The sequence below is a fragment of the Triticum aestivum genome, chromosome 7B, assembly GCF_018294505.1.
Source record: "Triticum aestivum cultivar Chinese Spring chromosome 7B, IWGSC CS RefSeq v2.1, whole genome shotgun sequence".
Lineage (NCBI taxonomy): Eukaryota > Viridiplantae > Streptophyta > Magnoliopsida > Poales > Poaceae > Triticum > Triticum aestivum.
This window is the reverse complement of record NC_057813.1, coordinates 448,148,667-448,172,588: the sequence shown is the minus strand read 5'-3', so window position 1 is coordinate 448,172,588 and position 23,922 is coordinate 448,148,667. Positions and strand designations below refer to the sequence as shown.

Here is a 23,922-nt window from a genome sequence, read left to right as displayed (position 1 = left end):
AGGAGACGTTTCCATCGACTACGAGGCGCCTTTGGTGAGTTCGTCAATCTCAAGATGATATGCCGGTCCAGTCTCTTGGATGTGCTCATAAGTGTAGGGTGTGCGTATGTGTGTTCATAAGAATGAGTGTATGCGTGTATATTTTGAGCGCCTGTGTTTGTACTGTATTAAAAAAACTCAAGTATATGTACATGGAAAGAATTGTCACGCTTATACGATGTACTAGGCACACAACTAAGAATGTGACAAACAAAAAATGGGGAGCAGCAGTTGTTGTCCCTACAAGAGCCTAGTGGCAAGTGTCAACGTTCCCCTTTTGCTTCATTTCCCACACAACCCAGTCATGAGCCAATGGATTGATAATCATCAGTCCCCCTCCCCACTCCAATTATATAACCCCCAACGGCCATCACAAAATAACAAGAGTGTAGTATACTCCCCAATTCCATGAGACTATAGAAAAAGGGATGGGACGGAATACCAGTCTTGAAAACTAGTCAATGTGGTGGAATTACTACTTGTCCATTCCCTCCCCTATTTTAATTCCTAGCTACTACATCACTGGCTTGCTTATGCTAGCTGCTTCCTCCCATCTCCCCTACTAATTATTCCCATCACAGTCCTCTCTTCTTCCTGCCCCCATATCATTCCAATCCTAACATGGTGCGTCACATAGACTGCATGTAGAGAGGCAGACGAGGTCAAGGACAAGCGGTGGAGGCCAGGAGGCCCGGGCATGGGGGAGGTGAAGGAGAAGGAGGCGCTGGCGGAGATCCTTGAGGACCATCGGAAGGGATCTTCCGATGACACCCTACCACCCGCGGGGCTGGACCTCAACGAAGGCTTCAGCGAGGCAAGCGACGACGGGAGAGACGGCGACGAGAACTACGACGACGATGGCGGTAGCACAAGCGAGGTTGCTGGAGGAGGCAGGAGCTCAAGCAACAACAACAGCACCAACCATGAATCAGAAAGCAGCAGGGGTCGTCATGACAAGGCCGAGGGCAGCGGCGAGAGGGTGCCCACGGTGCGGCAGTACAACCGGTCGAAGCACCCCCGGCTCCGCTGGACGCCGGACCTCCACATGGCGTTCCTCCATGCCGTCGAGCGGCTGGGCGGCCAAGAGAGTAAGTAACCCACCCCAATATTTCTTTTGCTGTGCATTTTTTTTTCGTCGTAATTAATTCCCCCGCCCTTGATTCGTGATCTAAACTTTTATTTGTGCTAATTTTTGGACAGGAGCAACGCCAAAGCTGGTGCTTCAGATGATGAATGTGAGGGGGCTCAACATTGCTCATGTGAAAAGTCACTTGCAGGTAAAGGCAGAAAAAGGAACAGCCTACTTCTCATGACTGCTCGGTAGCTGTTCTTCTAGCTACTTGCTTCTTTCCTTCACACGGCAAGCGTTGGACCTAACCCTTTTCTTGTTCATCCCATCGACTTTTCAGATGTACAGAAGCAAAAAGATAGAGCACGAGTCCAGCCACGAGAGGGCGGCCATGTCCTCAGGTTATTGATCTATACAATCACGCTGGATGCTGGATTTCTCACTATTTTTGCACTAGGAATTCATTTTCATGACCTTTTTTCCTATTAATTTGGACAGTCTTTTCGCCCATGAATTTCCACATGAGGAGAGGGGACCATCCGTTCCACGACATGTTCTTCCAGCAGCGAGCTGCCGGCTCGACGCTCACCTCCAGGTTCAACGACGGTGGGGTCTTCACGCCGAGGAATGCCGGCTTCCCGGATGCTAGCCGGATTTACGGGCTCCTCCAATGCCGGCAGCCTCCATTACAAACCTTCGACTTCAAGAACAGCACGAGCCTTAGGTACTAAAAGCAGGCCACAGCATCCTACATGCATGTGTACTGATAAACGGTCCTGCTGGGGATGATCATGCCGAAACCCTAATCGATACATGCTTGCGTCTAGGAATCAAGAATGGGCGTTCACCCAGCACGCGGCGGCGGCGAGGGCACGCGCGGTTAATGACAATGGTCCGGGGAAAGGGCTAATCCACGAGATGATCTTCAGGAAGGACGGCAAGCCGACGTCGCATTTGTTCGACGTGAGGGACGCCGCCGCCTCCAGCGGGACGACGTCGCCGTCAACAACAACAACAACCACGAGCCAAGCCGACCGTAGGCCAGATGGCGCAAAGATGGGAAGCATGAATTGGATCGGCAGCAGCTCTCGGCCGCTCTCGAAGACAATGTCGGCTACTGGTTTGGAGCAGGGCGGCCACGCTCAGCTCCCATTTAGGTGGCGAGGTGCCGCCGGCAGCAATGGCTGCCACCCCAACGGCAACACTGGCAGAACAACGTCATCTTCAGATCCCGTGGTGACATGTGAAGCAGGTTCCCCGCTCTTGGTACGCATCATTGTTTACACATTTTGCTTCGAATTGATACATTCACTTGTAAATAAGTCGCAGCTTAATATGTCTCAAAATATTAACAACTAATATAATGGTTGCCTCTGTGCATATGCAGCTGCCGAAGCAGGGAGTGCCGAGGACTCCAGCCAAAGCTACTGAGGAGACGAGCATCGGAGCAGACGCGAGGAAAACGAAGGCATCGGCTGCGGCGGAGGAGAACGGGTGGGCGCCGGAGTTGCAGCTAAGCCTGAGCCCCAACGCGGCGGCAGACACTGCAGGAAGGGGCAAGAAGAGGAACAGCGCTGGGCAGGAGGTGAGCAGCGACAAGGTGCCACTCTCTCTCTCGCTGTCATTACATGGTGGCGTCGTCGACGACGACGACGGTGGTGGCCGGGATGGCAGGAGGTTAGAGGTAGCGACAGGTAGCAGCAGCAAGAAGGCCGCTCTGGGGCTGAGTACTTTGGATCTGACCATGTCGATCAAGACATTGGAGTGAGATCTTTCAAGTACTTGTCCCAAGGCCTTCCAAAACTTGCACACTGCACCATGCGATTAATTAATAAGATTGTTGATCTAATTTAACCATGCATGCTTCCGGACAAATATATAAATATATATTTCTTATCTTGAGTGACATGTAGTAGCTAGGATGACTGTTCTGCCACATTATATGGTCACATGCATGATCAAAACAAAATTTTGTCAGGCATGGTATCATTGGGCTTCTAAATCATATATATCTGTAAAAAATGAAACAAAATGCACACTTATTAGTCAAACGCTTAATCATAATTACAATTTTTGTTGCCATAAGAGTTTTTTGGGTACATTAGGGCAGTCTTATACCAAATACACACTTATCGATCAAACCGTTAATCATAAGATGCACTATATCTAATTACTGGCATTCATAAACATTCCCTCCGTTCACAAATATAATATGTTTTGGATATTTTCATATGGAGTACATACAGACTAAAATGAGTGAACAAACGCACTAAAACGTGTCTATATATACACCTGATTCAGAAAAAGTTAGAACATCTTATATTTGTGAACGGAGGAAGTAGATGTTTAATGAGATATATAGTGCACCATATATAATGACATTAAGCTCTCCTAGTGCACTATATCGTTTTAGTGTTATACATATCTAAAACAACACCCTTATCTAGTGTCTTTTGTGAGAGAAAATTTATGAGATATTTTGAATTTGGTGCTAAGATCTACATCTGGAATTCGGGATTAAGATATGGTTTGCTTTCTCTTTCCTCATGAAATTGGGTGCCACATCATATTTTTAGTTATGAACCTATGCTAAGATACAAGCATACATATCCATAAACTCGTTTTTTTGGTCATAAATAAACTGGTTTAATTTGTTCTGGTGCGCATGCTCAAATACTTAAATTTTCTATACTAGATTAGGATGTGCAGTACTTGTTACACGGCCCCGCTCAAAAAAGGTACGTGTTACCCAGTGTAATTTAAGCGCATCACGGTTAGTCTGGAATGTTCTAGAAAGTAGCTTCACCTTCCATACTTTTTATGATTATGTATACAACTCAGCTCAATTAAATTAAAATTAGTTATATCATCGACTCATCGTAGAGTATTAGAAATTATAGGTAACCCACTAAGTTATATATGCTATGTTTCATGGTTGCCATTTTGATTTCATGAGAAACGTGAAATCATACATACATATCTATTTATTTCACCTAGAAACTGCATAAAATGACTGAGACTAACAACATAATAGTATTATGCATGTTTAAGCATTTGTTGATGAAAAATAAGACTTGTAAGTTCCACAGTGACATATATCATATTAGTTTCAGACGAGATTGATAATATTATGCTTTTAGACAAGATTGATAATGTTAGCCCTTCACGCCCAATTGAGCATTTTGAGTCCGGCTCTTGTCAATCGCACCCTTAAAATATGTTTACATCTATCTTATACAAAAACATATTTAGGGTGGAGGCATTGTGGGTATGTCCATGTACTAGCCAGTATTCAAGACAGTGTATATTTTTTTATTTTAGTTCGATATAAATTTCTGAAGTATAATCTTGCCTAGATTTATCCACCAGATCCAGTCAAGTACTTGTTCTAAAATTGGAAACATTGGCTGTCCAACAATCTCCTAACTAAAAATGACTGTGATGCTTAATCTTTATGTAGTAGTGTTGTAACACCAGCAAAGTGTACTTAACTAGTTTTCATAATAAAATTCATTTTGCAAGAATATATAGCAAAATTTTGGATGGAATATTTAATAGCAATAAGATGTCATTTAGTTTTGATCTAGAATTTAATGCCCATATATATATACAATATGAGGTAAACGCGGAAATAACAATTTTGTTGTTTGCACTTAATTGATGATATATAGTGGGTAACATGGCGTTATAGTCCAGCATGTATAATGGCATGGCATATCTTTATCATATTATGTGCCTGTATACTTATAACTCTTCTAGATGAAAGTTACAGAGAGCTTTTTCGTTCTACATGAGTTCAAATGATCAACTGCAACATGCATGTTCCATTAACATGATATTAAGTACTGTAAAAAAAGCATATCATACTATCGCATATTTAATTGTACCATCTCCCTCCTATCCAAAATAAGTGTCGCGGTTTTGAACTAAAGTTAGTTCAACCTTAGTTCAAAGTTGTGACACTTATTATGGATCGGAGGGAGTGTATGATATTACCTCGGTCCTGAATTAGTTATCTTCAATTTGATACATTCGTATCTAGACAAATCTAAGACAACTAATTGTCTTAGATTTGAAACATCCATATCTAGACAAATTCAAGACAACTAATTTGGGACAGAGGGAGTACATACATTCGCCCATATATCATATGCATTGATAGCAAATATGCAAGTTTTCGCTTCTCGTGAAAAAATTTCATTTGTAGGTTTAACTGCAAAGTTCAAACTTATTTGTTTTTTTCTTCATGCCCCTCAATTAAGTTCATACATTATACAGATGATTTAATGGAAAACAAGGAAATGTCGCAATATTATCTTTCATATCTCGGGAGGATATTCTTTCTCTAACCAGCTCACTTCACTTTTGGGGAGCAACTGGGATGCGTTCCTTACAAACAATATTTTTTTAATGTATGTGTGCAACTCATATAAACTCTTGTTACTCATATATTAGAACATGTTAAATTGGTCATGTTTTACTCATACCGCTATACTCCATATGTCCAAAATATATATTAGGCACACTTGACTTTTTAGAGTCCCTAATGCATTATTTCGACTATAGTTTTCACTTATATATATACCTATAAAGAACATGAGATGCAAACCATTTTCAAACAAATACAATGTATTGTTGTTACATGCATATAATCCATGTCCTTCCACATACATTGATAGTCAAGGTTTTAAACTTTGATCAGAAATATAGTTACCTTTTCCTTCTATTTTTGTAATTGAACGAGTACTTTCCATTTCAGAATTTACTAAAGCAGTCGAATGTAAACGTCAAAGAATACACAAATCTGTATTTTAAAAATAAAGGCTAACTAACTAATTGAGTTCACTATAATTGACAAGTGCGGTAAGTCAATAACAATAACTATTAGATAAGCATATGAATCAAATATTGTTATGTAACTCCCTATTCAAAACCATCGGCTCCCGGTCGTTATGCCTCACGGGTTCTAGACTGGTTTTGTATAGATCAACACTAGTCTTTCCTGCGCACTTTATGATACGCGTGAGGCGTGAGCACCCGGGATCAATTTCCGAGTCGGTCACCCATCCTCAAATCGCTTCAGCCAAACACGTTTTACTTTCAGGCGCCTTGTGAACGGGCTCCCGGAAAAGAAGAAAAGCCTTGTTGATATGAATAGTCTATCATTTTTACTCCCTCCATTTTTATATACAAGGTCACTATCAAAACTACAATTTGCAGCTATACAAGGTCACTAACACAAACCGATGTAAAATTGATGAGGTTTGCCTCGTACTAGCAACCGAAGACATTAATACCTCATGCATGCATGCAGGAGTGAGAAGATTGATTTGCATGCACCGTATTAATCAACCAACGAGGTGTGAGAGAGTTGTCGTGTTGTGCGTTGGAGAAAAAAATACATATTAATTAACACGTCAAGCAAGAAGAAAAGACTAGTTTGCAACATTGGTTTAAGTAGTCATTAATTTTATCTTAGTACCTGTAATATGGGTTTGTGGCCTTGTATATAAAAATGGAGGAAGTATTAAGCGGACATGTTAAAAATCAACAAACGGGATAAGTAAACAAATACACTGTTTTTTATGCGGAAAACACTTGCCAAGAAAAATCAATGTGCTCATATTTTACGATAAAGGACATAATGGGCTCATGACTTTGATCTTCACCATAGGAGGAGATTTTGCATGCATGTGATTTACAATGCGTCGCAAGTGATTGATCTCGTCCTATATGTTCTTGTTACTTTAGTCTACATGATAACTGAAGGATCATAGTAACACTTCTTTGACAAAAAATGCCTAGCTTGTGTTCAGCTGGCAGCAAAACACCAAGTCTTATATTGTATACATGGCAGAACCTTCGGTGCGGTGGATAATCCTCGGCTAAGCTTTGATGAAGTGGATACGTAAAACTGAATGCACAGCGTACAGACTACCTTAACAGTCGACATTTTGTTTGACAGTACGTATGTGTGCCTACTCTATTCCCTTGATTTCTGCATTTGCAGCAGTGCTCGATCGAGGCCCAGCGGCCGGTGTACAGGCCAGTCACCTATGACTATGAGAGCTTCGGAAGAACACCAAAGTAGCAAAGGTGACTGTTAGCCATATGGGACTTCTTAGCCATTTGCGTAGACTAGCTAGCTCTGAGAACTGATGCCCAGAGGGCAAAATTGACAAATTTAATCTATGAATGAAATCAAATCACAGAATGAACTGCCCATGAAACTATTTCACGTGGCTGACTTTTTGTGTGACGTCCGACACGTAGACGTTACACTACACCGTGCAACGCCTCATAGATAGCCGCTACATGACTGGCCAGCGTCGCACCCATGTGATCCGAAAATTACCAAGTCAGTGTGCGTTGCACTAGCGGTTGCTTCATTTTATAGTGCAACCACTAGTGCAGCGTCTGAGAGCTAGGCGCCACACTATACGGTGCAGCGCCTAGCTCTTAGGCTCTGCAAATTGACTTAGTAATTTTTAGACAGTCTGGGATGCAACGCTGGCCAGGCGTGTAGCGCCTATCTGTGAGGCATTGCACAATGTAGTATGGCACCTTCGTGTCGGGCGTCACACAAAAAATCAGCCGCGTGAAATAGTTTCACGGCAGTTTATTCTATGATTTGATTTCGTCCATGGGTTAAATTTGTCAAATTTGCATGCCCAGAGAGGAGAGATGGACAAGAACAAGAAAGCGTTAACCACCGAAGGGACAGCGAGATGACAGCCCTCTGACCAACGCACAGCCGCGGCAGTGCGCAACAGAATGTTGCGGTCGACCTATCATGCATGCATGCCGCCGCTGCAGTCGCAGCGCGGTGCTATATGGCTATGTGTAGCTCGATTGACCGGTTTCAGGTTGTGTACTGTGTGCATGCATGGCGCGCGCCACCGGCCTAGCTAGCTGGCTAGGGCATCGACGGGATCGTCCCCAAACCTTGCCAAGAAATTCCAACGTCGACGGGACAGCCATAGCTCGGCTCCTACCGATCGACGAGAGTTATCCATATTTCAGCGCATCATGCATGTGACATACTCCCTTCGTTCTTAAATATAAGTCTTTTAAGAGATTCCACTATGGACTATGTACGGAGTAAAATGAGTGAATGTACACTTTAAAATATGTCTATATACATCCGTATGTAGTTCATATTAGAAATGCCTAAAGAAAACTTATATTTAAAAACGGAGGGAGTATAATTTGCAGCCATTTGGTGTAGCTATAAAAATATTAAAGGAGGATACCTCCCGCCTCTACATCAAATGATACACATAGCCATTTTATCAAATAAGGTACTCCCTCCATTTTTGTATACAAGGCCACAAACCCATATTACAGGTACCAAGGTAAAATTAATGACTACTTAAACCAATGTTGCAAACTAGTCTTTTCTCCTTGCTTGACGTGTTAATTAATGTGTACTTTTTTCTCCAACGCACAACACGACAACTCTCTCACACCTCGTTGGTTGATTAATACGGTGCATGCAAATCAATCTTCTCACTCCTGCATGCATGCATGAGGTATTAATGTCTTCGGTTGCTAGTACGAGGCAAACCTCATCAATTTTACATCAATTTGTGTTAGTGACCTTGTATAGCTACAAATTGTAGTTTTGATAGTGGCCTTGTATACAAAAATGGAGGGAGTAGCTGCAAAGTACAAAATCCATCTCAGATACGCAAACAAAAGCAATACAAAAGAATAAAATGCCACAACCGACAAAAATAGAACACGATGCCTAAGCACTTATCATATTATTTAATCGTCATCCAAACCGATTATACGTAGCACGTACTATCGTCTCCCAGCGGATGCACTCAAAAGTTATATGCACTCTGAACTTCCACACGGCTAAGTAATGATCATGTATGGATCCATCCAGACGTCCAAAAGATAACCTGCAAAAAGTTTGTGATATTGATTTGATTAAAAATAACGTCATTTCGACAATTCTAAATAACCTAAATTAATGTACAAACTTCCACTCGAATTCGTGATGTTGCACTAGGCTCCACCCCATTTAACCAGCTACTGAACAAATCGGAGATGCTATTGGGTGGATAAATATTAAAGGAAGCATGTAACGTACGCCATAATAACCTGGCTAGCATGCATTTGAGGAAAAAGATGTTGGGTTGTTTTCTCTTGATCACAAAAACATCATTTACTATCTTCACATCTACGTTTCGCCAAGTTATCCTTAGTCAAACTCACTCCCTTGTGCACAAATCACATAAAGACCTTTATTTTCAATGACACCTTAATTTTCTAAATATGAAGCGAGTTTGAGATTGGTCCAATATTAATCAATTCGATATACATAGATTTGACTGAGTACACGCTTGAAACCGAAAGTTTCCAATGGAGTGTACTTGGCACATTAGACAGGTTGATCTCCATCAATCTACGCATTAAATATATGTAACCATCTATCCCAATGTTCCCCCGCTAGTAGCCGTCTGGACTGTATGGTTAAGGGAATGGAACCTAGTTTTGTACTTATGATGGCGTCTTTATGATGTATAATATTATAGTGTTGTATACTGCAAGGGTATAGGCATCTCCCCTAGCAAAGTATCTTTTCGAAATCTAGTAGTGTGACCATTCTCGACTATGAATTTACTTCTATTAAAGGAAACAACATTTGTCCTCATCGATCCCTTTCAAAAAGGCGAGTCATTCGGTTGCGCCGTAACTTGTGCCAGAGTTTTAGAATGCAGATACTTGTTACACAATGGCTGTATCCACACCCATCCTTCTCTACATATAGCCGATATAACCATTTGCTAAGTAGGCACTTGTTCTTTACTTTGAGGTTCTCAATACCTAAACCCGCTTTTTCCAGTCTACAAAGTATGTCCCACTTAGCCAGTCTGTACTTAGATTTATTCTCATCAATTCGCCAAAAAAAAATCTTGATCGATAAAAGTCCAACATTTTTCATACCACTACGGGTATCTTAAAGAAGGATAACATGAACATCGGCATGCTTGTAAGCATGGAGTTAGTAAGAAATAACCGACCCCCCATAATACATAACCTTGGCCTTTCAACAGCTTAGCTTTTTCTCAAATCGATCTTCAGTGCACTTCCATTCTTCGTTGGTCAATTTCGGTGATTGACTGGGATCCCTAGGTAACTAAAAGGTAAGAATCCATCGCTTCCAACAGACGCATCTTCATGCCTCATCTCCAAGAAAGGCTAGGGTTCCTCTGCCTTCCGTCCATGCCGCCGTCGGTTCGCCTCGTCTTCGGTGGCCTTAGGGCCATGGAGGCGCGATGGATCCCGACCCTTGCAGGAGGGAGGGCTCCTTTTTTAGATATTTCTTTGAGTTTGGTTAGGGTTTGTGTCCTACTCAGGAAGACAAGATGGCGGTGGCTTCCTGAAGATGGAATAAGGTTCTCCCCGCCTAACACTCGTCTTGGTGGTGCGTCTAGCATTATCGATGGGCGTGTGGAGGTGTGTCTTCGGTGGATCTGTCTTTCGTGGATCTACTTGGATCTGGTTGTCATTTGTCTACGTTCGTATGTCTTCAGGTTGGATCTTTCTGATCTACGTTACTCTTCATCGGCGGCGGTTGCTATTCGGGTGCGCTGGTCCTATGGGGCCTTAGCACAATGACTTCCCGACTGTCTAGTACAACAAGTTTTGCCGGCTCCAGCGAGGGAGGCGCGATGACGGCAGCGTGCCTTCGGCTTGCTTCATTGCTTGTAGTCGTAGCTAGGTGGACTATGGATCTTGATGTAATTTTAATTATTTATGGTTTTGTTATACTGCCATGATTGAAGATGAATAGATTAAAAATTATCCCGCAAAAAAAGGGTAAAGATCCAAGTTCACAACGGAACAAATGTCTATAGTTTTCCTGTTCCTTCTTGGTACGCCCAAAGTAGAACAGCTCACTTTTATGAAAATTTATTTTCAAACCGGACAATTGTTTGAAGAGGCGTAAAACCAGCTTCATATTTCTAGCTTTTGTCATATCACGCTCCATGAAAATAACTCTATCATCAGCATATTGTAATATGGAGAACCCTCCCCCTTCCCCCATCCACAAGATGTGGGATGATCCGTCCTACTATGATTATGACACACTACTTGCTACGGGGAGAAACACTTTGACGAAAGCACCCTCAACCTTGACAAAATGAGTGAAGATGAAGGTGCTTAATTACAAAAATTATATTCTTTGGGCCCCTCAGGTATTGCTATATTTGCCCTTTGTTGCTTCACCCTTCGTCCTTGTCTAGCTCTGCTACTATTGCCGAGCTGCGGTTGTGTGCCAGTTGCTTTTCGACCGCACTAGGGTTAGGAGGGACTTTGCCTAGTCCCGAGTGCCCGACAAGAACCACTCGGCGAACAACTTGACACTCGGCAATTAACGAGTAGTGGCACTACATAATCATACATGTAGATGTAGTGTTCAGACCTTGGCGGGTGCCCATGTTGCACACGAAAAAAGCTCTCGCATGCTTTACAGATAAAACACATATCAAAGTACACGATGAATGATGCAAGGTAGTGAGGCAGCCCTCTTACAAAGTAGATCCCAAGATAACCGGACAACACACACGCGCGTGAGTGTGTTGCCGAAAAGATAATACAAGAATGACTGATGCCACACCACGCCATAGAATGCCTAAGCTCCAGAGAACGCCCTCGGGAGGGAGAACGGTGCAAAGTGTCGACATTTCCTAGTCCATAATAGATAACGGACTTCACATGAAACCCTGGCACAGAGAGAGGTGAACCCAACAATGGCCTACAAAGGAGAACGAAGCCTGCGGGCGTCGGCGCCGAAGCGCGGGCCTTTCGCCCGACAGCTCAATAGAGGCCCCTCGAACAACCGCAACGAGCTCAAACCTCCATATCTGGGTCTGGGTGCCGTCGCCGCTAGCGACAAAGAATGTCCCTAGCCACCGGCACTACACCCCTCGTCGCCCCACGACCAAGAGGCATAGTCACCACCGCCACCATGCTAACCGTCGAAGAGCCAAACATGGGGACCACCATGCGGGGACGCTGCCCCAGCATCCAAATCTCGAGACTGCGCCAACAATCCACATCTCAACACTTCAACATGAAGATTAGCAGGCATCTCCTTCCAGTACTCGCCCGACATCAGCTGTCGGGTCCGGGTCAAAGCCTCCACGGTTGGACACATCAACACCTGCATCCCCAACTAGTCCTAGTGGATCCGCGGGGGGGGGGGGGGGGGGGGGGACTACCCTAAGACTACCGATGGCCCCACCAAGCAAGCCCCGACCAAAGCCCATGGCTTGACCCAGGCGAGTTCGCAAGACACCAAGTCTGAGGCCACCGGCGTTGATCCAACCAACGACGTAGCGGCGTCACGACCATCACCATCATTTACCATGCTCGCGAAAAAATAATCTCTCAGCTCGCAGGCACATCCTGGGCCACGCCCCGCCTCTCCTAGTCAGAGCACTAGCCCCGATCCGCCTTGGGCCTAGATATGGTCCGCCCGAGAACGGACCCTAGATCCTCGCCTCCATCGCCATGTGTTTGGTCGATACCAACGGCACCCGCCCAGCCTCGCGCACCGTCAGCTGGATCCAGAAGAAGGGGAATGTCCACTTCGCCGGCTTAATTTTCTTATCCTTCACTGACCCATTATAGATAGTTGGGTAGAGCGACTAAATGGTATTCTCTCCATCCTAAAGTAAGTGCCTTAACTTTAGTACAATTTTATATTAAAGTTAATACAAAGTTAAGATACTTATTTTAAGACGGAGGGAGTAGTTGTCTAAGAAATGCAATTGTTGGAACACGAGAGAATGAAGAGTAATGATTTAAGCAAGAGCAGTCGGACAGGCCGGCCTACACCGCCCTATCGCGCGAGAGGAGGGTAGATCCTTGCTCCCGCCTCCGCTGGTCACCCGGCCGCGCCCTCCAGCGACGACGAGGGAGGACGAGTAGGGAAGGCGGCAGAGATCGAAGGAGCCATGGCCGTCGCCTCTCGGAGGGAAGGCACGGGAGGGGATAGGGTTTTGTTCACCTCCAACTGCTGTTGACACTGTCAGCTCCCGGGCGGCGACACTCCGGCAACAAAGGCAGTGGGTCGGAGTGTCAAGGTTTTCGAGGTCATGGTCCTGGGCGAGACATGCGTCAAGGAGTTGCATGCCTACATGCATCTGGGCCACGTGCGAGGAGTACTGCGCGTAATCCGCAACATCCGCTCCCTGACCCAGACAGACCAGACCATAGGAATTGATTCGATCCATTCCCGCCTGGCCAGACTGAATAATGATCATATCATACGATCGATGCTATGTGATCACACATGCACATCGTCAGTAAATAATATGCGTTCATGATCGACATACTCCAGTCAGCTGCCAGGCACCGACCGACCAAGACCTAATGAAGTAATGAGCTAATTACTAGTATTACCACCGTTCCAAAATCTTAGATACAAGACAAGTATTTTAGGGCGGAGGAAGTATGTACAGGGGCGTAGCCACGTACAGCTACCCGGTGTCACTGGCACCGGGTCCAATCTACACTTGCTTAAGACAATCCATTGATTTAGTGTGTAGGTTATTGATTTTTTGATGTGTTCTTCTATGTGGACACCGGGTAATCTTCAGTCTGGGTCCGCCCCTGAGTATGTAAAGGAAACTACAAGTAATTTTTAGAACAGGAAACACGTGTTGGATAGAAGCAAAGTACTCCTTCCGTTCGGAATTACTTGTCATTAAAATGGATGAAAATGGATGTATTTAGAACTAAAATAAATCTAGATACATCTATTTCAATGAAAACTATTTCCGGATGAAGGGAGTATATCACAGCTTCCATTCATGATGCCTGCCGTTTGTGTCCATTCATCATTGCAGAAGCGAAATGGCCAAAAAAAATTCTTTTTTTTAGCATGCCATTTGGATCTCGTCGACGTTGAAAACGGCCGGAAGGTCGCCGGTGACGATGTGCGACAACTTCGGATGAAAGAGGACAAACCAAAATACAGGGTTCCCCCGCTACAAGCCCCAGAATGGGCCGACCCAGCAGGCCACAGGCCTCTAGCGCTATTTTTCTTCTTCCGTTTATTAGCATTTTCGCTTTTACTTTTTCTTGTTGTTTTAATTTTACCTTTTTCATAAATTTCAAAATATTTTAAATTATTATATATATATTTATTATAAAAATCATTTTACATTATTAAAAATGATAATCATGTATTTTAAAAATGATAAATGTGTATAAAATAATGTTGTTGGTGTTTAAAAAAGATTTACAGTGCGTATGGAAGAAAAGTAGACATTAAAACACACACACACATGCACACACACACGTTACTCATGCATTTAAAAAATTATTAAATATGTATGTGAAAAATGTTCCTGATGATTCTTCATTACATTGGAAAAACCAACGAAACACAAGAACATTCTTTCCGGAAAAGGCACCCATTCATTATTCGTACTGTGCCAGGAACCAGTGAGAGGTCCCCCACTCTTCTTTGATCCGTCTGAGGGCCGAGTGGCAGCCTCGACCCGAGCAGAAATGCGATGTGTCTGGATACTCGGGATCGTAAATGGATTTGGGCACCATTCTGATCGCCTTTCTTTGGGTGGTATATCGCCTCTAAAAGTCCAAGAGGGTAGTAGGGGATCTATATAGGTAAGATAATTTGCCCTTTGATTTTGATTGAATATAATGATACATAAAATGTACAATTATTTATACAAAAAATTATATATATAAATACATGTTTAATTACTATTTTTTAATGTTCAACATGTATATATAAAATGTTCCTATGTAAAAAATTTACAATATGTGTGCAGAAATAATACATCAAAAAACTATTAAAATGTCAATAATTATATTGAAAAATGGTAAACATGCACATGTAAAATGTTTTTGATGAATAAAAATGTAAAATGTGTACGTAAAAGTAGACATCACAAAGTATGTACTAAAAAACATTAATCATGTAATAAAAAATAGTAAATGTATGTATAAAAATGTTCCTAATGCATACAAAAAATGTAGAATGTGTATGAATAAAAAGTTGATATCAAAAATACATGTTTGAAAAAATGTAATCATGTATTTGAACAAATATTCAACGTGTATACAAAAAATGTAGAATGTGTATGAAAAAAGTTGATATAAAATAGATGTTTGAAAAATGTAACCATGTATTTGAACAAATATTCAATGTGTATACGAAAAACATTTCATGTGTTTGAGTAAACTATTAAACATGCATAAAAATGCCCCTATTCTATTTTTTTATGGGAAAGCTTACTTTATTAATCAAAGGACAGAGATATCGTCTGCCAGCAGACTTACAATGAAATCAGGCGGGGCATCAATCCAATGAGATGGATATTAGCACGTCCCCGTCTAGCCAACTCATGAGCTACATAATTTGACTCCCTAATACAATGCTCAATAGTAAACCTCCCGAAATCTACTAGATAACTACGATATTCATCAAGAACCGGCGCTGTCACCATATAATAACCTCCATTGACTCTAAGTGCATCCACCACCGTGATATTATCCGATCTCACCACCAAGTTATTACATCCCGTATCTCTTGCTAGCTTCAGTCCTTCAAGCAGAGCTGCCGTGAACACATCAGTTACATGTTCTAACCTTGCCGTAGACGCCGACATGAAAGATCCCCAGTGATCACGGATGACAGCACCACAAAACCGTGCATAATCACCCTCTGTGAATGAAGCATCGACATTAAGGACAAGTTGTCCTGCTAGGAACGTTGGTCACCTGTTAATCTTGGGGTGTAGATTTAGTTTGTGCTCCGCGCACACAATTAATCGCTAGGGCAACCACCGCCGGCGATGTTCGTTCTGGAGTCAATATTTCTTCCCCTCGCACGAACTGTCTTCTTTGCCACCATAAGAACCATATGAGCTCTAGTAGCTGGACCATCCAGAATATTGTTGTCGATAAGAATCATCACATAAAATGAACTCCAAGACTGTTGAACCTACTCGATCAGTCAAAGAATCAAAGTTAATATCTGTTGCAATTCCCAAAGCTTCCCAAACTACTTGCGCCCTTGCACACTTAAACATCATATGTGCTAAGTCCTCCGCACCATCTGTTCAGTATAGGCATTGGGACAAGTTTCCAACATAGCGATGCATAAGAGTACTCTGGCATGGGATGGTATTGTGCAAGCATCTCCAGATATAAATTTTAACTTTGGCTGGCACTCTCAAACTCCACAACTTCTTCCAAACTGGATGGGACGCCATGGAGAAGCGGGCCAGACCGTTGTCATCTGTATCATAATTCACTTCCCATTTCTTATAATAGGAAGAATGTACTGAAAAAACGTCGCTCCTCGTGAGATGCCATGCAACATAGTCCTCGGTCTCCACATGGAATAATGGAATTTGTAGTATGCGTTCAGCATCAATGTGCCCGAAATTCTCCCGAATTAACATCTCATCCCATTTTCCCGTGATTGGGTCAATTAACTCATTTACTTTAGTAAGTACTTGGTTCCCCCTTAATGTTAAAACTTTTTTGGATGCACGGTTCGGGATCCAATAGTCATCCCATATATTAATCTTTTCTCTGTTGCCTACTCTCCAAATGTAACCCTTCTTGAACGTTTGAATTCTAGACCAAATGCCCCTATACAAAAGGAGAAAATGAGAAAACAATGAAAACCAAAAAGAGAAACAAAGAAAAAGCAAAAAAAAAACGAAGGAAATGAAAGAAAAGTGAAAACTAAAAATATAAACAAATAAACCAGTACAAAAGACTGCGAAAACAGTGAAAACCGAAAAGAAAGAAGGATAGCAAAAACTGAATATACATTTCGGCTCCCGAGCTCATCTGATCTCAATGAACAATAAAATCAAAATAAATACTAATTAATTAAAAATCTGAATTTCTTTTGTATGGAAGATATAGTGCATGAGGTCCGCTCCAGACTTCAACACATTTGGATATCTGAGCAGCTCTCAGAAAAAAAAAAGTTGGTCCCAAACAATGCACGAATAGCAAACTTTTTCACATACCCCAATTTTGTTTTTTTACTGAGAGCAGCTCAAATGTCAAAATGCGCTACAAATTTGTACGGACCTCATGCACTAACACATCTTCCATGCAGAAAGAAAATTGTATTTTTTTTATTTTACTATTCATTTGCAGGAGCGGATGAGCTCAGAAGCCATTTAGCCGCTCTCAAAAACCTAGAAAGAAACAAAGAAAATCTAACAAAGAAAAAAGAATAGCAAAAAACTAGTGAAAACTGAGATGAAATAAAGAAAACCAAAACAACAGAAAGAAAAGAGAAACTAGTGAAAACTATGAAAGAAATGAAAAAAAAGATGAGAAAACAAAGAAAAACAAAAAATGAATAACCTGTGAACAAATAGAGAAATCAAAAATTAAATATATTGAAAAAGAAAAGGAAAGAAAAAAACACAGAAGTAGTAACGAGTGATCCAACACGGTTGAGCATTCCGATCAATCAAACAGCGAAAAAAAGAGACTACAATGGGTTGGCCCCGCAGCTACAAAGGGATGAAAAACCCTTAAGGCGAGTGTACGATTCATCTGGCTACAATCGAGATATATGGTTTTTGAAAGTACCTTGACTCGCCCATCTAAAAAGATGCCAAACTTGGATAGACCGGGATGATACCCTACCTTTGAATCACTATATCTTTATCATGCCGTTGATGAAAAATTTCAGCTTCATAAAAAATCAAACTAAAAAAAACTTTACGCAACAACATAAATTCATCAGATCCAAATAATCGATCTGCGAGGATAGAAAACTCTGTAACCTCATGACACCGTCAGAAAATTAAGGGAAATTTATTCTCATAAAACTATTATGATCACTGGACGATGACAAAAAAAAGTCTTAAAAGATCCGAGGTCCCCGCCTCTCAGCGCCAAAAAAAGACAGTTGGAGGCGAGGGGGCTAAATGTTCTCAGATGGCGATGGCGACAGCTGTACGAGAAACCCTCACGAGAAGTTCTCTCGGTTGCTCGCTCGAACTAGCCGGCAAATAAGGGTTCGCCCTCGCAGCCCAGGCACGGCCAAGGCGTGCCGAGCTAGACTTCACGACCGAGTCGCACTCGTGGTCTTTCCTTACGGCGGCTGCAACCGGAGAAACAACGGTGGCGGCGACCACCTCCCAGTCCTTCCCAAGTCTCTCCGGCTCTCCTTCCCTTCGCTCAGCAGCGCCGTCGCCGCGGGCCGAGCCAGCGCTGCCGTCTTGCCCACCAGTGCCGCCGCCGCGGTGTGCGGCTGCCTGGCAGTGGCCAGCTCCCGCTCCGGCGTGGGTGGGCCCATTCTGCAGCGCCGCCGCCCCATCGTCGACGGCTCCGTTCGCCCCGCCGCGCGCTTTGGCCCGGTTTTCTCAGTTCCACGTCCACCCCACCTTCCTGAATCCGGCGTCGATTAGGCGGTAGAAATCAGAACCTTGGCCGTCGATTGGGCGATTAGGCGCCGCAACATCATCATCTTCGGTTGGCGATGGAAGCTCCAGCCCCAGATTGGTCCGGGCTACCTGCGGATATATTAACCAGCGTCCTCCAGTTGCTCGAGTGCCCAGACCTCCTCTGATCCGCCTCCGTCTGCACAGCCTGGCACAGGGCAGTGTCTGTGCTCCGGCGTATCGGTGTTTGCCCCAGCCACCAGACCCCCTGTTTACTATATTGCACCGAAGCCGCCGGCGGGAGGGCTGTTGGCATGTACAGTCTCTCGGAGCGGAAGGCCTACACCATGCCCCTGCCTGAACCTCCCATCAACAACTGGATTGGCTCATCACATGGATGGATAGCCACCATGGATGAAAAGTCCGACCTGACGCTGCTCAATCCGATCACTGGCGACAGGATTGCACTCCCTCCGGCGACGGCCATGGAGCACGTTAAACCTATCCTGAATGACGACGGAGCTCTTCTGAAGTATGTGGTGTCTTACTACGACGGAGGGCTTCCGAGGGTGGAGGATACACCCTATGCATCTGATTTGGATGAGTATGGTGATTTTTTCTATCTTAAGGCAACTTTATCATCTGATCCTTCAAAAGGTGAATGCACTGTCATGCTCATCCACCAGCCATACGGGCAGCTCTCGTTTGCCAAAGTGGGAGATGTTCACTGGAATTGGCTCAAAATATGTAATTTCTATGCAGATTGCATATCCCATGATGGATGGTTCTATGCAATGACCGATAAAGGTGCAATTGATGCGTTTAATTTAAATGGACCATCTGTCATCCACAAAAGAGTTTTGCCAAATGTGTTTTTGTTTGGTGAAAGATCATACATTGTCAAGGCCCCATGTGGAGATGTCCTCCAGGTCGATAGAAAGCAGATTTTGGATCGTGAACGGCCAGGTGGTGAGACGTAGTGTACGAGGTAGATTTTGCTGAGCAGAAGCGTGACAAGATGGCTGGAATAGGTGACTATGAATTGTTTATTGGCAAAAGCACAACATGTTTCTTTAGTGTGAAGGATTATTCAGACTTGATGCCCAACCATGTATATTTTACTGATGATAATCATGAGGAACTAGTCACCGGGAAAGATGATACCCGTGACATAGGAGTGTACAACTTGGAAAATAATACCACAGGTAATGTGGTTTATCCTGAACCCTGGCAGATGTGGTTCCCACCAATATGGTTGACACCCAACCTTGCAAAGAAAGGTACTGTTTCAACCTCTCCTCAGTTTCTACATTCTAAATGCTACTTCTTGTGTATTCCATTTTCGACAGCAACCATTCTCTCATTTAATTTTTCAGTGCTTTAAGTTTGGTTTCTTGTGCAATAAGAGAAATTTACTCTGAACCATAGATGGGTTACCTTTATCTTGATCAGAAATAGGATTTTTAGAATAGCTTCAGAGTTTGGTTATGTTGAACTTAAAGTATTTTAGCTAACAGTACATATGGACTTCGGTTTGTGGTGCTCTTCTAGCACCTTGTCTCGAGCTCTGGGGTCAAAACCCTAGGTCTGACCTTAATTGGTTATACGTGCCAATGGCAGTGTTTTGCACTGTTTCCTTGTTGAAGGCATTGCTTGGAGTTTTGCTCGGACTTGATCTTCAGGGTGAAAACCCATGATCTGAGTAGGATGGCAATGGGTCGGGTATAACAATCCTTTTTTTTTTGCGGGCAAATCAGAGAGCTTTATTCAACAAAAGTGTTCCCCGGGCAATCAGCCAGAAGGCTGGTTACCAAAAAACTAGGGGTCTCCTCGAGCCAACATTCGGTCACATTCAATGTGCATGCACGTTTTGCACATAGATGTGCCGGTAAGTTTGCTGACCTGTTTACATGTTGAATCTCAAAAACAGAAAAATCACAACTAAGCTCTCCTATTTCATCTAGGATAGGAGCCACAATCGAACGTGAATTGTGGCGTGTATGCCAGAGCTGCACTAACTCCTGACAGTCAGTCTCCAGTATCACATGCGATAGGCCTCGAAGTTTTGCAAAAAGCGTTCCTTCTCGCATTGATAAGGCTTCCATTATCAAAGGATCGGATATGTCACCGAATGGCTTGCACCAAGCTCCTAGAAGTGTGGATGCGGACCGGGCTATGCCACCCGCTCCTCCTCGGCCTTCTGCCACATTGAGTGCTCCATTGCACGATATCTTGGTCATACCTGATTCGGGCGGCCTCCATCCATGACCTGGTAGCACAGTTGCTTCATTGCGGGGTAGCTCCAGCAGCGCTAGGGCCTCCCGGGTAGATCTAATCGCAGCTGTTGGGTCTCTCCCTTCTTCCCCATGTCTGATCCGATTGCGGGAATGCCAGATCGTCCACATGATGGTGATGATTTTTGCGCGATCTACATCCCTGATCCGATCGCCACATAGTATATCTCTCGCCCACGAGCTTGGATGCAGTCGAGGGAGTCTTAGATCAAACCAAGCACTAGCTTCGCTCCAGAAACGTCGTGCATGGGAGCACTGTATTAGCGCATGCATGAGATCCTCCTCTCTTGCCATGCACACTTTACAAGTGTCGAGAACTGAGATGTGGCGGTGCTTGAGGGTGCATTCATCAGGTAGAATCCCCCTCAATACCCTCCACCAAAACACCCGTACCTTTGGGATCACTTTGAGTTTCCACAGGGCTGTCCACATCTGTTTATCATCCGTTGAAGCACCGGTAGCCGTCCCTTCTTCTAGAGCTAGACGCTTGTTTTGAGTCACTAGAGCACGGTACGCCGATTTAACAGTGTAGTTGCCTGATCGTTCAAAGGCCCAAGCATAAAAATCCTGTCCTCCCCCCCCTCCTGATTGGTATATTGAGAATAGCATCAGCATCTGGGGCGATAAAAGTTGTCCTTATAAGATCCTGCTTCCATGACCAGTTTTCGGTGTCAATCAGATCCGAAACTGTCTGAACATTGGTGTTGGGAGGTCTAAACATAGGTTTCATGGAAATAGTTCCGGGAACCCACTTGTCTGTCCAAGCATCAATCGAGCTCCCGTCTCCCACTCTCATGACAAGTCCCGCTTGCAAAGCTTTCCTGCCAGCAATGATTGCTCGCCAAGTAGCAGACGCTGATTTGGGAACAGTAGCATGCAAGAAATCTGTGTCAGGAAAATAGCGGCCTTTCATTACCCTTGCGCACAGGGAATTAGGGTTCGTCATAAACCGCCACCCATGCTTCCCGAGTAGCGCAATATTAAACTGATGGGGGTCACGAAACCCCATACCACCTTGGCACTTTGGTGTAGCCAAATTCTTCCAGGACACCCAATGTAACACATTTTTGTCGATGGAGCTGCTCCAAAAGAATTTCGCCATTGGTGATGTCAAACTCTTGCACACCTTTTTTGTTAATAAGAATGTGCTCATAGAGTACGTTGGAATGGCATGTACAACTGATTTCAACAATGTCTCCCTACCTGCACACGCGAGTAGTTTCTCAGACCATCCCTTCATCTTCCCACGAGCTCTCTCCCTGATGTGATCGAAAGTCCCGCTTGTGATGCGGCCGATCGCAGCGGGTAGCCCCAGGTACCGCTCGCTAAAAGCATCCACATCGATGTTGAGGACCGCTTTGAGCTGCTGCTTGAGCTGGGCCGGTGTGTTGGAGCTGAAGTATACTACACTCTTGGCACGATTGACACACTGACCCGAAGCATCACCATAAACCCTCAGGATATCATTCAGTCTTGCTGCACTTTGGGTGTTTCCACTAATAAAGATCAAACTGTCGTCTGCAAAAAGCAAATGAGTTACCCAAGGCGATCTGTAGCTTACTCTAATCCCTCTGTCAATATACCCATGATTATAGTACTTCAACAGAGAGGAGAAACCCTCCACGCACAGCAGGAAAAGGAAGGGTGAGGATGGGTCACCCTGTCTCAGCCCGCACGAGGGTGAAAAGAATGGCAATAGCTCACCATTAACTCGGACTGAGAAGCGCACCGAAGACACACACTTCATGATGAGCCTGACAAAATCAATATTGAAGCCCAACTTAGTGAGAATTGCCTCAAGAAAATGCCACCTGACACGGTCGTAGGCCTTCATCATATCGAGTTTGATAGCACAAGCATAGTTTTTCCCTTCTTCCGCCTTCGCATAGTGTGCACACTTTCGTATGCCACCAAAACATTGTCCGTTATGAGCCGTCCAGGGACAAACGCGCTCTGCTCTTCACTGATAATCTCCTCCATGAATACCCTCAATCGGTTTGTCACACATTTTGAAGCAATCTTATATAGAACCGAACAAAGAGAGATAGGCCTGTACTGTGATATAGACTGAGGATGTTGTACCTTGGGGATAAAAGTGATCGAAGTGTTGTTCAAACCCATAGGTAGTTCTCCGCCGTTTAAGAAGTCCAGAACTGCCTCGGTTACAGCCTCACCAAGCAAGCTCCAGTGATGCTGGTAAAACCCCGCAGTAAACCCGTCCACATCCGGTGCCTTGGAGGGAGCCATTTGAAACAAAGCTGTCCTGACTTCCCCCGCTGTATAGGGTTTAGTTAACTCCACATTCATGTCCTCCGTAACCTTGGCTGGAACATGGTCGAGCAGTTTTGTAGAGTCCGTAAAACCTTGTGACTCATACAAGTTATGGTAGAACGTCTGAACCTCGGTCTTGTCTTCCTCTTCATTTGCACAAACCGAGCCATCCGATCTACATAAACCCTGAATTCTGTTGATACGTTTTCTTTGTGCCGCCTGAGCTTGAAAATACGAAGTATTACGGTCACCTTCTCCCAGCCAGGGAACACGGGATCGCTGCCGTAACCAGATCTCTTCCTGATGCAGGGCCTCGCGCAGCTGTCTTACCACTGTTTTCTCCTCCTCTGTAGGCCCTCGGCCCACCGAACGACAACGTAAGTTATTGAGACTCTTCTGTAGCTGTCTGACACGGCGGGTTAAACAGCCAAACTCGCGGGTCCCTCAAGGTTCAAGCGTTTCCTTTAGATGAAGCAGTGAATCCGCAATACCTTGAAGGCCCAGTCCTCTATTTGCCTCCTGCCATGCATTGGTGACAATACGATCATAGTCCACATGTGATGACCAAACATTTTCATATCGGAACTGTCTCTTTGTACGTGACATGTTCTTAATCTTGTCCCTTATCTCCGCTACAACAAAGCAATGATCAGATTCGACAGAAGGGACATGCCTGATTCTGATGTATAGAAAATGTTGCCGGAACTCCTCATTGGCAAAGACCCTGTCTAGCCTTGCCTTATCAATCGCGTCACCCGCTTGACGATTGTCCCAGGTGTACGCAGTGCCTGACCACCCCAAATCTTGGAGGGCCACTTCATCGGTGACTTCT

General features: G+C 44.0%; 1 protein-coding gene across 1 annotated transcript; it reads left to right on the top strand.

The window, feature by feature from the left end:
* The first annotated feature begins 375 nt into the window (after positions 1 to 375).
* On the top strand, positions 376 to 5,628 carry LOC123155459 (uncharacterized). The gene is made up of 6 exons (XM_044573637.1): positions 376 to 1,127; positions 1,240 to 1,316; positions 1,449 to 1,509; positions 1,607 to 1,832; positions 1,936 to 2,374; positions 2,496 to 5,628. Exons 1-6 carry the CDS (start codon positions 737 to 739, stop codon positions 2,874 to 2,876), a joined length of 1,575 nt encoding a protein of 524 aa, XP_044429572.1. The 5' UTR covers positions 376 to 736; the 3' UTR covers positions 2,877 to 5,628.
* Positions 5,629 to 23,922: the final 18,294 nt, after the last annotated feature.

Excerpts from the sequence above, each read along its gene's own strand:
- LOC123155459 (XM_044573637.1), top strand. The coding sequence starts at position 737 with ATGGGGGAGGTGAAGGAGAAGGAGGCGCTGGCGGAGATCCTTGAGGAC. Across the intron at positions 1,128-1,239 it reads GCGGCTGGGCGGCCAAGAGA|GAGCAACGCCAAAGCTGGTG; the intron begins GTAAGTAACCCA and ends ATTTTTGGACAG. Across the intron at positions 1,833-1,935 it reads AAGAACAGCACGAGCCTTAG|GAATCAAGAATGGGCGTTCA; the intron begins GTACTAAAAGCA and ends GCTTGCGTCTAG.